The 12,555-nt window shown below is 45.7% G+C and overlaps 1 protein-coding gene across 4 annotated transcripts in view; it reads right to left on the bottom strand.

The window, feature by feature from the left end:
- Positions 1-12,555, bottom strand: part of LOC137801448 (ral guanine nucleotide dissociation stimulator-like) — a 46,551-nt gene that overhangs the window by 4,106 nt on the left and 29,890 nt on the right. For 3 of the 4 annotated variants that reach the window (XM_068598884.1, XM_068598883.1, XM_068598881.1), the window contains exons 2-14: positions 10,759-11,063; positions 10,267-10,341; positions 9,883-10,133; positions 9,161-9,285; positions 4,769-4,984; positions 3,913-4,016; positions 3,708-3,792; positions 2,369-2,446; positions 1,215-1,301; positions 1,047-1,079; positions 821-942; positions 408-503; positions 94-322 (exon numbers count right to left, since the gene is read on the bottom strand). In XM_068598884.1, the coding sequence (XP_068454985.1) occupies positions 94-322; positions 408-503; positions 821-942; positions 1,047-1,079; positions 1,215-1,301; positions 2,369-2,446; positions 3,708-3,792; positions 3,913-4,016; positions 4,769-4,984; positions 9,161-9,285; positions 9,883-10,133; positions 10,267-10,341; positions 10,759-11,063 (1,806 nt within the window). The remainder of the gene's footprint in view (positions 1-93; positions 323-407; positions 504-820; positions 943-1,046; positions 1,080-1,214; positions 1,302-2,368; positions 2,447-3,707; positions 3,793-3,912; positions 4,017-4,768; positions 4,985-9,160; positions 9,286-9,882; positions 10,134-10,266; positions 10,342-10,758; positions 11,064-12,555) is intronic. The other variant, XM_068598882.1, reaches the window with a different exon arrangement.

Here is a 12,555-nt window from a genome sequence, read left to right as displayed (position 1 = left end):
AGTTTAAAGAAAAACATCATTCATAAACTCTTATTCTTCCTCTAACATTAACGTTGCAGTACACACATTGAATCACATGAGACCAAACGTCACCTTTCTCTCGTGTCCCTCCGGGGAGTCGGACAGGAAGCTGGCGTTCACGTCCTCCAGGTCCGACCCGCTGGAGCTGACGGAGGTGACGCTGAGCGCGTCGCCGCTGTCCCCGCCTCCGCCTCCTCCGCCGCCACCCCCGCCCCCTTGGTACGGCCGGTAGTGCGAGTGGTCAAAGGACTTGGAGTGAGAGCCCGGGGCGCCGCTGCAGCCGGCCTCCGTCAACTGCCGGCTGAACACGAGGCGGGAAAAGGTTTTACACGTGCAACCGGACGAGTTATCGCTCAGATGATGATGATGGATGAACAATAACTCACTCGCTCCAGCGCTTCATGATCCCACCGTTCTTCTTGGCTCGCAGCGTGTTACTGGCCGACTCGGACAGAGGCTCGATCTCACAGGAGAGGTTGTAGCTGCGGGGACAGGAAGAGTCAGAAACCCTGCACCGACACGGGTCAGTGAACACAACACCAATATCTTACCAGCTGTGTATTTATTGTCCGTTGCAGCATTAATACTTTGTTTTGTATATATATATATATATATATATATATATATATATATATATATAAATATATATATATATATATATATATCTCCTACTTTTACCTGGTGCAGATTTAATACTTTGGCATTTTCCCCTTTTATAGTCTGACATTTAATCTCCTCACAGATGAACAGTAGCCCAGATTAGATGAGATTAGAGTCCTGTGGGGACCGGATGACTCACCTCTCGGCCTCGCTGAGCTTCTCCACGCCGGCGAACCAGTCCCTGAAGTGTCCGTCCTGAGTGAAACTGTAGTTGTTGGAGGCCAACTGGAGCAGCTTGATCTGAGCGATCACCTCGAACTCCTGAGGAGGCAGAGATGGGAAATGTATTTAAAGATGGAAACCACATTTCTATGTTAAAAAATAAATAATTAACATGTTCTTCTTTCACAGAGTTTGCCACTCACCTTTCTTCTCTTCTCGAAGTGGATCAGACCACCCTAGAAAATAAAACCATACACATAAGACAGTGAAGAAGTGATGGTAGGAAAATGAACACGTGAGTGGAGGATGTTTGTTTTTAGCTTCATTATCTATTAATACAACACAATGTAAATCTGAAAGTCACAATGTGCCTCAGTGTAGTCCTTCATGGCCGTGTCCATCATCACCAGGTCCGTCAGGAAGGTCCCCAGGTAGGGAATCGTGCCCTGCATCACTCCCTGTTAAACACAAACAGCATGAGAAGAAAACCTTCCTCAGGGTGAGGACGAGTAGAGCGAGAAGAAACAGAAACACATCAGATAGAAGAGGATGAGTAGAGCTAGAAGAAACAGAAACACATCAGATAGAAGAGGATGAGTAGAGCGAGAAGAAACAGAAACACATCAGATAGAAGAGGAGGACGAGTAGAGCGAGAAGAAACAGAAACACATCAGATAGAAGAGGACGAGTAGAGCGAGAAGAAACAGAAACACATCAGATAGAAGAGGAGGATGAGTAGAGCGAGAAGAAACAGAAACACATCAGATAGAAGAGGACGAGTAGAGCGAGAAGAAACAGAAACACATCAGATAGAAGAGGACGAGTAGAGCGAGAAGAAACAGAAACACATCAGATAGAAGAGGATGAGTAGAGCTGTACAAACGCTCCAGATGCAGATTTAATATTTTGTTTCTGTTCAGATGATGAATGTTTAGATGCGTACATTGCTTTAGATGCTCCAAAAGTATTTCTTTATTTTTGTTAAATGGTCCCGACCATAGCCCTATTTTATTATTATTATTATTATTATTATTATTATTATTATTATTATCATTATTATTATTATTAATAACTTTATTTATCTGGCACCAGTTCAAGCAGTGCCTCAACAAAGCAGCGCAATAAAACAACAGACAGCTCAATAGTGAAGCGCAAATCAAATAAAAAGACGACGTCACATGAAAGGGTTTTGAAAAGTGACTTTAGCTGTTACTGTAAGAGTTGTATGTAAAAAAATAACTAAATCGTCTGAAGTGCTGGAGGCTCTTCTCCATTCTCCAGTCTGTACTTCCTGGATGTGTTTTACTCCCGTCTCCTCCCAGTGCACTGAGCTCAGCTTATCATCAGCTGGTCATGCTCATCTGGGACTATCCTACATGTAGATGAATTCAAGAGACACCTGTGCGTCCTCGCTCATGTCTCCTCCTCCCAAAAAGCCAGCAATGAGCAGAAGAGTGTGCTGGACACGCTGCAGTGAGCTCGCTCACCACCAGGCGGCGTGGTGGCAGCGTTCAGGTGGACTCACCAGGTCTCTCTGCTGCTGGTGTCTCCTCTGAGCTCGCTTGGGGTTGATTTCCAGAGTGGCGAACTTGGACGTTCCCTCCTGCAGGAAAAGCAAACAGAGACTTTAGAAACAAGAAATACAATGTCACTTCTTCAAATCCTGCCGCACATCCACATCAATACTCTTATTTTATCTTAAGGAATGTAAAATGTCACCACCATTAAATCAAATAACAGCCAGACAACCATCGTGGTTCATTTTCAGAACAACATGCAGGAGCCAGACAAGAGTGAATGTTTAGTTTGAGCCACAGAAAATCATTTTCTACTCAAAAAGAAGAAAAGAAAACGCACAACACTATGAAACAGCTCACCGACTGACAGACAGTAGTTTGTGTCCACATATTACAAAAAGTATTTCTATATCTGCTGCTCTTACATTTAATTCAAATTAAATTCTTTGAAACTATAATAGAGTTAAAATACTATGACGCTGTGTGTGAATCTGTGTATAAATATATAACCAGGTGTGTTTCTGTTATTGGCTTCAGGGGCGTTTAAAAAAAGATGACAGCTTAAAGGAGACGTCTGAACCACATTAATCACAATGGAAAGGTCACGGCCTTGTTCCTCGAGGAGACGTCACCTCCAGAGAGGAGAAACCCCCGCCTGGTCCGAGCAGATAAGGGCGACACCCTGAGGTGTTTCCTCAGCCATCAGAGCCGTTATCTGGGTCCAGGTCTCCTCCTGACGTCAGCAGGGCTTCCCTCACAGCAGCCACCTCACTGAACTGCTGCAGTCAACATGTTCTGGATTCATCAGCGTCATGAAAGCACAGCAGTGAACCTCACTGCTCCCTCAGCATCAGTGAACCTCACTGCTCCCTCAGCATCAGCTCACTGTCCTCATGTAGACTTCCAAACACACTCCATAATAATAATAATAATAATAATAATAATAATAATAAAATAGTCCCCAAAACTACAGCGAGCAGCTTCTTTTATGAAAAGACGCACTACATTTTTAGAAACCCCTATTTCGATTTTATATGTGTATATATATATATATATATATATATATATATATATATATATATATATATATATATAAATATATATATATATATATATATATTTATATATATATATATATACACACACACACACACACATATATAAGCTTCTTCCTGTTTCCCAGTTAAAGGGTTTTACTGTCTTTATTTGTGGAGTTGTTGCTGATCTGATGTGAGGTGCTTGGACAGGATGTCATGTGAACAGATTGTAAAGCCCTCGGAAGCAAAAAATGAATGTATTTGTGATTTTGTCTGTATAAAATGAACTGGATGAGAAGGCGCGCTTCACCTTCACCAGCAGCTCTCGGCTGAGGGAGTAGTTGTTGTCGTCTGAGAAGATCTCGGACAGCTCGCGGAAGGTGCGGAAACTCTCCCTGTGAGCAGAGGCAGAGGTCAGACAGGCAACGCGCTGCAGACACATGACCTGCAGACACCAGACAGAGCGACAGAGCGACAGAGCGACAGAGCGGCAGAGCGACAGAGCGGCACGCTACCGGGACACTTCCTCCCAGGTCCTCTTCAGGCGGTGGATGGCGTTGCACTGCAGAGCGGAGAGGATGGCTCGCAGCGACGAGAAGTTCTTCAGGATCCGACACTCCTGAACACAACACGAGCAATCACTTAAAGGTTGTATAGTGTTTCTACTGCTCCTCTCTGAGGAGACACACACACACATATATTATATATAACATACATATATATATATCTTCAGATTTACAAAGTCTGGGTTGGATTACTTTGTTTATGTTGTGACTTGGACAAGATGTCCGTTATTGTTTCTCTTCACATCTCTGACTCGAGCTCCTGAGGCATCAGGTCTCATACGAGAGAATCCATGAACCCCGACCTCTCCATCCCCAGCCTCTCCATCCCCAGCCTCTCCATCCCCAGCCTCTCCATCCCCAGCCTCTCCATCCCCAGCCTCTCCATCCCCAGCCTCTCCATCCCCAGCCTCTCCATCCCCAGCCTCTCCATCCCCAGCCTCTCCATCCCCAGCCTCTTCATCCCCAGCCTCTTCATCCCCAGCCTCTTCATCCCCAGCCTCTCCATCCCCAGCCTCTTCATCCCCAGCCTCTCCATCCCCAGCCTCTTCATCCCCAGCCTCTTCATCCCCAGCCTCTTCATCCCCAGCCTCTTCATCCCCAGCCTCTCCATCCCCAGCCTCCATCCCCAGCCTCTCCATCCCCAGCCTCCATCCCCAGCCTCTCCATCCCCAGCCTCTCCATCCCCAGCCTCCATCCCCAGCCTCTCCATCCCCAGCCTCTTCATCCCCAGCCTCTTCATCCCTAGCCTCTTCATCCCCAGCCTCACTGCCTCGTCACCTTGAAGCCTCGCAGCAGCCAGACTCACCCGGGCCACGTCGATCCAGCGCTCCAGCAGCCGCGCCCTCTGGGTGGGCTTCAGGGTGGGGTTGCTCAGGCAGGTGGTGATGACGCAGTTGGTGACGGAGTTGAACTGGGCCACGGTGGCCCTGATGGTGGGAGCCAGGTGCTCCTTGCCCTTCTTGTCCCGCTGGGACCAGATCCCCCCCAGGCAGTGGTAGGGCACCACCTTCTTGAACAGGTCCTGAGGGAGAGACGGCCCACTCATTCAGTACTCCAACACGTTGTGCTTCCACGCAGCGCGTCACTGGAGGCACGACGAGGAGGAGAGAGAACTCAAACATGTCTCTGTGTAGAAAAACACAGCTTTTAAGACATACAGCTTCAAAAAGAAAAGAACCAAGTTGAGTTTCTTTCATCGTTTAATTTAAGCTCCCCGCTGTGTATATTGATCTATTTACGTTTGATCTCTTTTTACAGCCCCTGGTTCCCTTAAACACATTTACAATAAATGTTCATTAATTAAAAGAAACTATTTTAAGCTGAGCTTCAGCTTCTTTTCCTGACGAAGCCGTTTGTCGGCGCACACGATGGACACGAGGCGATGAACAGTGACCGTGATGATCTCACAGCTCCTGGCTTTGACGGACGCTGTCGGTCTTTGATTGTTTACAGGAAACGTGCAGAAACACCAGAGCTGAATATCTTTGGCCTTAAGGGCGACTGTTTCTCAGAGAGCAGGTGATTCTACTCAGAGACATTTCCCCTGAAATCTTCATTACTCTCTTCCAAATCAAATCTATCTTTAGATAAAAACTAAACATGGAGGACGGTGGAGAACAGAGACTCCACCCAGCAGCTGTGAGAATCACAATATGATGCGTTCAACATCCTCCAGTCCAGCATCACAAACCTGCTCTACAGACCCTGTGAAACCAGATTCACACAGACCGGATCCCTTCTCTGTTCTTTAGTCCAGTCTACTGCTTAACTTAGACCTTTATATCCAGTCTACTGCTTAACTTAGACCTTTAGTCCAGTCTACTGCTTCACTTAGACCTTTAGTCCAGTCTACTGCTTAACTTAAACCTTTAGTCCAGTCTACTGCTTAACTTAAACCTTCAGTCCAGTCTACTGCTTCACTTAGACCTTTAGTCCAGTCTACTGCTTCACTTAGACCTTTAGTCCAGTCTACTGCTTAACTTAGACCTTTAGTCCAGTCTACTGCTTCACTTAGACCTTTAGTCCAGTCTACTGCTTCACTTAGACCTTTAGTCCAGTCTACTGCTTCACTTAGACCTTTAGTCCAGTCTACGTCTTAACTTAAACCTTTAGTCCAGTCTACTGCTTAACTTAAACCTTTAGTCCAGTCTACGTCTTAACTTAAACCTTTAGTCCAGTCTACTGCTTAACTTAGACCTTTATATCCAGTCTACTGCTTAACTTAGACCTTTAGTCCAGTCTACGTCTTAACTTAAACCTTTAGTCCAGTCTACTGCTTAACTTAGACCTTTATATCCAGTCTACTGCTTAACTTAGACCTTTAGTCCAGTCTACGTCTTAACTTAAACCTTTAGTCCAGTCTACTGCTTCACTTAGACCTTTAGTCCAATCTACTGCTTAACTTAAACCTTTAGTCCAGTCTACGTCTTAACTTAAACCTTTAGTCCAGTCTACTGCTTAACTTAGACCTTTAGTCCAGTCTACTGCTTAACTTAGACCTTTAGTCCAGTCTACTGCTTAACTTAGACCTTTAGTCCAGTCTACTGCTTAACTTAGACCTTAAGTCCAGTCTACTGCTTAACTTAAACCTTTAGTCCAGTCTACATCTTCACTTAGACTTTTAGTCCAGTCTACGTCTTCACTTAGACCTTAAGTCCAGTCTACTGCTTAACTTAGACCTTTAGTCCAGTCTACTGCTTAACTTAGACCTTTAGTCCAGTCTACTGCTTAACTTAGACCTTTAGTCCAGTCTACTGCTTAACTTAGACCTTTAGTCCAGTCTACTGCTTCACTTAGACCTTTAGTCCAGTCTACTGCTTCACTTAGACCTTTAGTCCAGTCTACTGCTTAACTTAGACCTTTAGTCCAGTCTACTGCTTCACTTAGACCTTTAGTCCAGTCTACTGCTTCACTTAGACCTTTAGTCCAGTCTACTGCTTCACTTAGACCTTTAGTCCAGTCTACGTCTTAACTTAAACCTTTAGTCCAGTCTACTGCTTAACTTAAACCTTTAGTCCAGTCTACGTCTTAACTTAAACCTTTAGTCCAGTCTACTGCTTAACTTAGACCTTTATATCCAGTCTACTGCTTAACTTAGACCTTTAGTCCAGTCTACGTCTTAACTTAAACCTTTAGTCCAGTCTACTGCTTAACTTAGACCTTTATATCCAGTCTACTGCTTAACTTAGACCTTTAGTCCAGTCTACGTCTTAACTTAAACCTTTAGTCCAGTCTACTGCTTCACTTAGACCTTTAGTCCAATCTACTGCTTAACTTAAACCTTTAGTCCAGTCTACGTCTTAACTTAAACCTTTAGTCCAGTCTACTGCTTAACTTAGACCTTTAGTCCAGTCTACTGCTTAACTTAGACCTTTAGTCCAGTCTACTGCTTAACTTAGACCTTTAGTCCAGTCTACTGCTTAACTTAGACCTTAAGTCCAGTCTACTGCTTAACTTAAACCTTTAGTCCAGTCTACATCTTCACTTAGACTTTTAGTCCAGTCTACGTCTTCACTTAGACCTTAAGTCCAGTCTACTGCTTAACTTAGACCTTTAGTCCAGTCTACTGCTTAACTTAGACCTTTAGTCCAGTCTACTGCTTAACTTAGACCTTTAGTCCAGTCTACTGCTTAACTAAGACCTTTAGTCCAGTCTACTGCTTAACTTAGACCTTAAGTCCAGTCTACTGCTTAACGTAAACCTTTAGTCCAGTCTACATCTTCACTTAGACTTTGAGTCCAGTCTACGTCTTCACTTAGACCTTAAGTCCAGTCTACGTCTTCACTTAGACCTTTAGTCCAGTCTACTGCTTAACTTAAACCTTTAGTCCAGTCTACGTCTTCACTTAGACCTTAAGTCCAGTCTATGTCTTCACTTAAACCTTTAGTCCAGTCTACTGCTTAACTTAGACCTTAAGTCCAGTCTACTGCTTAACTTAGACCTTTAGTCCAGTCTACTGCTTAACTTAAACCTTTAGTCCAGTCTACGTCTTCACTTAGACTTTTAGTCCAGTCTACGTCTTCACTTAGACCTTAAGTCTAGTCTACGTCTTCACTTAGACCTTAAGTCCAGTCTACGTCTTCACTTAGACCTTTAGTCCAGTCTACGTCTTCACTTAGACCTTAAGTCCAGTCTACGTCTTCACTTAGACCTTAAGTCCAGTCTACGTCTTCACTTAGACCTTAAGTCCAGTCTACGTCTTCACTTAGACCTTTAGTCCAGTCTACGTCTTCACTTAGACCTTTAGTCCAGTCTACGTCTTCACTTAGACCTTTAGTCCAGTCTACGTCTTCACTTAGACCTTTAGTCCAGTCTACGTCTTCACTTAGACCTTAAGTCCAGTCTACGTCTTCACTTAGACCTTTAGTCCAGTCTACGTCTTCACTTAGACCTTTAGTCCAGTCTACGTCTTCTCTTAGACCTTTAGTCCAGTCTACTGCTTAACTTAGACCTTTAGTCCAGTCTACGTCTTAACTTAGACCTTTAGTCCAGTCTACGTCTTCACTTAGACCTTTAGTCCAGTCTACGTCTTCACTTAGACCTTTAGTCCAGTCTACGTCTTCACTTAGACCTTTAGTCCAGTCTACTGCTTAACTTAGACCTTTAGTCCAGTCTACGTCTTCACTTAGACCTTTAGTCCAGTCTACGTCTTCACTTAGACCTTTAGTCCAGTCTACTGCTTAACTTAGACCTTTAGTCCAGTCTACGTCTTCACTTAGACCTGCTTCACAAACGCAGGCTGTGGGAATGGCGGCGGGTCTCAGATCTGTTTGGTGGGTCTCAGGATGCTCTGCGTTGGTTTGGATCCAGAACAGTTGAAACAGTTTCCTGGTCCATCACAGGTCCTGGTGTCGGCACGCTGCCACAGCACTGAACAGAATAAACTCTACGGTCGGACCGTTTGCTGTGTATTAACAGCATTCACTTGTACTCTCAGTACTTAAGTACATGTTATATCAGAACGATACTTTCCTTAAGTACAGAAAATATCAGATGCTGAGTGTTCTGACAGGTGACTTTCACTTTCACTGGACTCATTTTCCAGTCAGGTGTCTTGACTTTCAGTACTTCATACACACGGCTTGAGGTTGTAGAATTGGCAGATTAAATGCTCATCCAGAATAATAAGGAGCTGCATTACCTAAACAAACTTGTACAGATCTGAAAGCCAAACGGATCAGAAGAGAAAGCCGCTCACCGCGTCCATGAGCGTGAACTGCTCCGCCACCATGATGGGGTCGAACGACAGGAAGCTGAAGGCAGGAAGCTCGTCCTCGAAGCCGCTCTCTTCCTGCGTGGCGAACGGGCAGCCGATGTGTTCGCCTGAGGAGAGGCAGCACCACACGCTGGAGTTAACACAACTCACAGAGCACCAAGAGGCCAGCGGGGAGGACACGTCTGAAGCAACAAAGGTCAACATGTCTGTTTACACAGATTCACTTTCCATTATTATTGTTTTTCCCTTCAATTATTAGTTTCTCAGATTCTTTTTTTCACTTTATTGTATTTATTAATTTGTGTATATATATATATATATACACAAATAACAATAATAATAAAAATCTATACATACACACATATATGCATATACACTCACACAAATACACACACAGAGGAATAAAACAATATATATGAATAAATAATAGACGTAGACGACCGAATCACATGTTGGTTAATGTTCAGAAGCATTTCTAATAGGATACTTTACTGAATCAAACTCTCTACGGTGGTTTACTATTGCTTCTCTTCACATCTTGAAACTAAATTCTTGTGAAGAGCTGGACATGAACATGCTGCGCGCTCCGCCACGTTCATGAGCGTTTAGCGTCCTCCCTCAATGGAGTGGTTTATCGAGGCGGCGGCGTGGACCTGTACACGAGGACACACTGAACAGAGACAAAAGCAGCGTATCTCTCTGACCCCATTTTCCTGGAGTCCCCGCCCTGCTGGCGTCCCTCTCCTGTCCTGCCTTCATACCGTCGGCGTCGGGCTCGCGCTGCTGCCGGCGGTGGAAGTGGGCCAGCAGGTTGCGGGCGCGGCGCTCCAGGTCCGAGCCGGGGAAGTGGCGGTGGAGGTAGGACATGAGCTGGTGCAGGCAGTCGTAGCTCGGGGGGCTCCAGAAGTCCTCGGAGTACTGGTCCAGCCAGGCGCCCAGGATGGACGAGACAGTGCTGCACACACACACACACACACACACACACACACACACAGAGTAATTAGCAACCAGCTCTTGTCCACTTTTCAACATATACGAGGTCAGGAAAGAGTTAATAAATATGCATCTTTAAGTGTCGGCAGGCTCACTTCCTGAGCTCGGTGCAGTCGTCCTGGGAGACTCGGTGAGCCGCGGCTGCCGGCACGTTTTGTAGCTTAGCATACCTAAAAACACAAAGACAAGGTCCATGAAGATGGAAATAATGATCCATCTCAACTTCCAGCTTTTAATTCATCCTGTAAGACAGCGGTTGCTTTTGTCTAGATGTTTGTGTTAATTGTCGTACAGACTGTATGCAGACTGGCTCACAGAAGGATTGTATAACAAATAAAGCGCGAGGCCACAGATTGTTTTCTTGCGAGTGGTACATGAGAACATTGTGGAAGAAAATGACATCAAATTGTGGATAAATATCAGAGGATGATTATGAGGATGATTTATTGTATCACAAGTTGTGTGAAATGTTATGTTTAAATATGCAAATGAGCCATTGTGTAACGGTGACTTTAGTAGAGATCTTCAAACACAAGAAGGAAGTCTGGAAGGTTTCATGAGTGAAACACGTCCGCGCCTCACGCTACCTGTTGAGCAGCAGGTCCAGCACCTGCCGGGTGGTGGCGAAGGAGCGGTAGGTGCAGAGGAAGATGGTGACGTAGGTGGAGTCCTTGCCCCTGAAGGCCGACACCATGTACTCCACCAGCCGCTCCAGCGTGCCGGCCTTGATGGTCCGCACCTTGCAGGTCTCGTAGAGGCTCAGGGCCGAGTCCGTCTCCACCCCCAGCCACCGCTGCCCTTTGCTGGCCGATTGGTGGAGCTGCACCTTCCTCAGCGTGATGGTGAAGACGGCGTCCTCCTCGGCCTCCTCGCCGATCTCCTGCGTCGAGCTCTGCGAGAGACAAGATGTCCCACCGTTAGACCTGTGCGTCTTCTGATGTCTCTGCTTCAGACGCCACCGTTACCACGGCGAGCTCAAACCGCCTTATTTTGGGACGAGAACCCTTTAATCATGGCCGTGAGCGCGGCCCGGCCCGCTGCTCTCTTTTGGGCGCGGTGAGTCATTCTCTTGGTGAATCATGCGCGTGGACAAACACACAATAGCGTGTTGCTAAACGGAGCTCACTGGATGAACGGGACCCCGCTGCACGCTGCAGCCACACGGGAATTAACACAAGCCGTGAATGAGCGCTGTCGGCCGCCTGCACGCCGCCTGCACGCCGCCTGCACGCCGCCTGCACGCCGCCTGCACGCCGCCTGCACGCCGCCATCGCTGCCCTTTTGGCTCCCGCTGTTGTTGTTTTCTCCCAGAAACAATGAAACGGTCAACAGTGGCGTCCGGGATGCAGCGCCGCATCAGCTGCTCAACGGCACTCAAGGTAAACTACTCAATAGGTAACAAAAGCACAACGACGCCTTTAACACTGCGTTGGTTTAGAACATGTGATCACAAAGTGTGTGTGACCACATGTTCTAAACCACACCAATGCATTGTGTTGCTTTACATGTACATATTTGTGTATACTGGAGGGTTTATGATTCTTTTGAATGCGATCATACAAGGTTTACAAGGTTTCTGGTCCTGAGAGTCACATAAAGCCATGAAAGGGCCTGAAGGTGTTAACAATGTCTACTTTCACCCCACAGAGTTAATGAACACTGAAAACAAACATCAGCTGTCTGTGGACACTGAAAACAGAAACCAGTCCCCATCGACTGGGAACGGGTCAACGTCCTCCATACTGGGATGTTGACCTTACAGGTTTTGGTCTGAACCACACAGGACCAGGATTCTGGTACTAGCACCAATATAAAAAAAACAGGAATCAATTGAATTTGATACAATCAAAAATGTGTGTATTCTGTAATATATATATGTAAATATATACATACAAGACACAAGAAGAAAAGCAGTAACTGGACCTTGCGGGTCACAGCAGCTGCTGGTCTTCGGTTGCCTTGAACAGTTATTAGTTTGTGTTATTGTGTGACTTTGGTGCTATAAAGGGTTAATTCAGAGTCAACAAAGACTCACAGTACCACAAACAAACCGCCCAAAGCGACCAAAGACCAGGAGCATCTGTGACCCACCAGGTGGAAGAGCTGCTTGCAGTGCATCCTGGGAGCTCGAGTCATCAGCCCGTAGCCTCAGTGACTCCCCCGCGCTTGCCGGCCTACTTTCTTTCGTTTTGGACGTTGGTGTTATTGGTAACGTCTCAGTCCAGGCCAATTCCCTGTGTTGTGTCTGCGTTGTCATGGAGACAGGCTCCAAATGAGCACGGCTGAGAATCACTTTGGAAAAAGTGACGCGGTACATCTGCTGCTGATCTTATGTCTGGACACTATGATTTAAAACTATGAAAACATAACGTAAAATGTCAAAA

This window comes from Clinocottus analis, unplaced genomic scaffold, assembly GCF_023055335.1.
Source record: "Clinocottus analis isolate CAN_PGR_092001 unplaced genomic scaffold, fCliAna1.0.p SCAF_41, whole genome shotgun sequence".
Classification (NCBI taxonomy): Eukaryota; Metazoa; Chordata; class Actinopteri; order Perciformes; family Cottidae; genus Clinocottus; species Clinocottus analis.
Note: the sequence above shows the minus strand (reverse complement) of the source record. Positions and strands in the feature narration are given on the sequence as shown.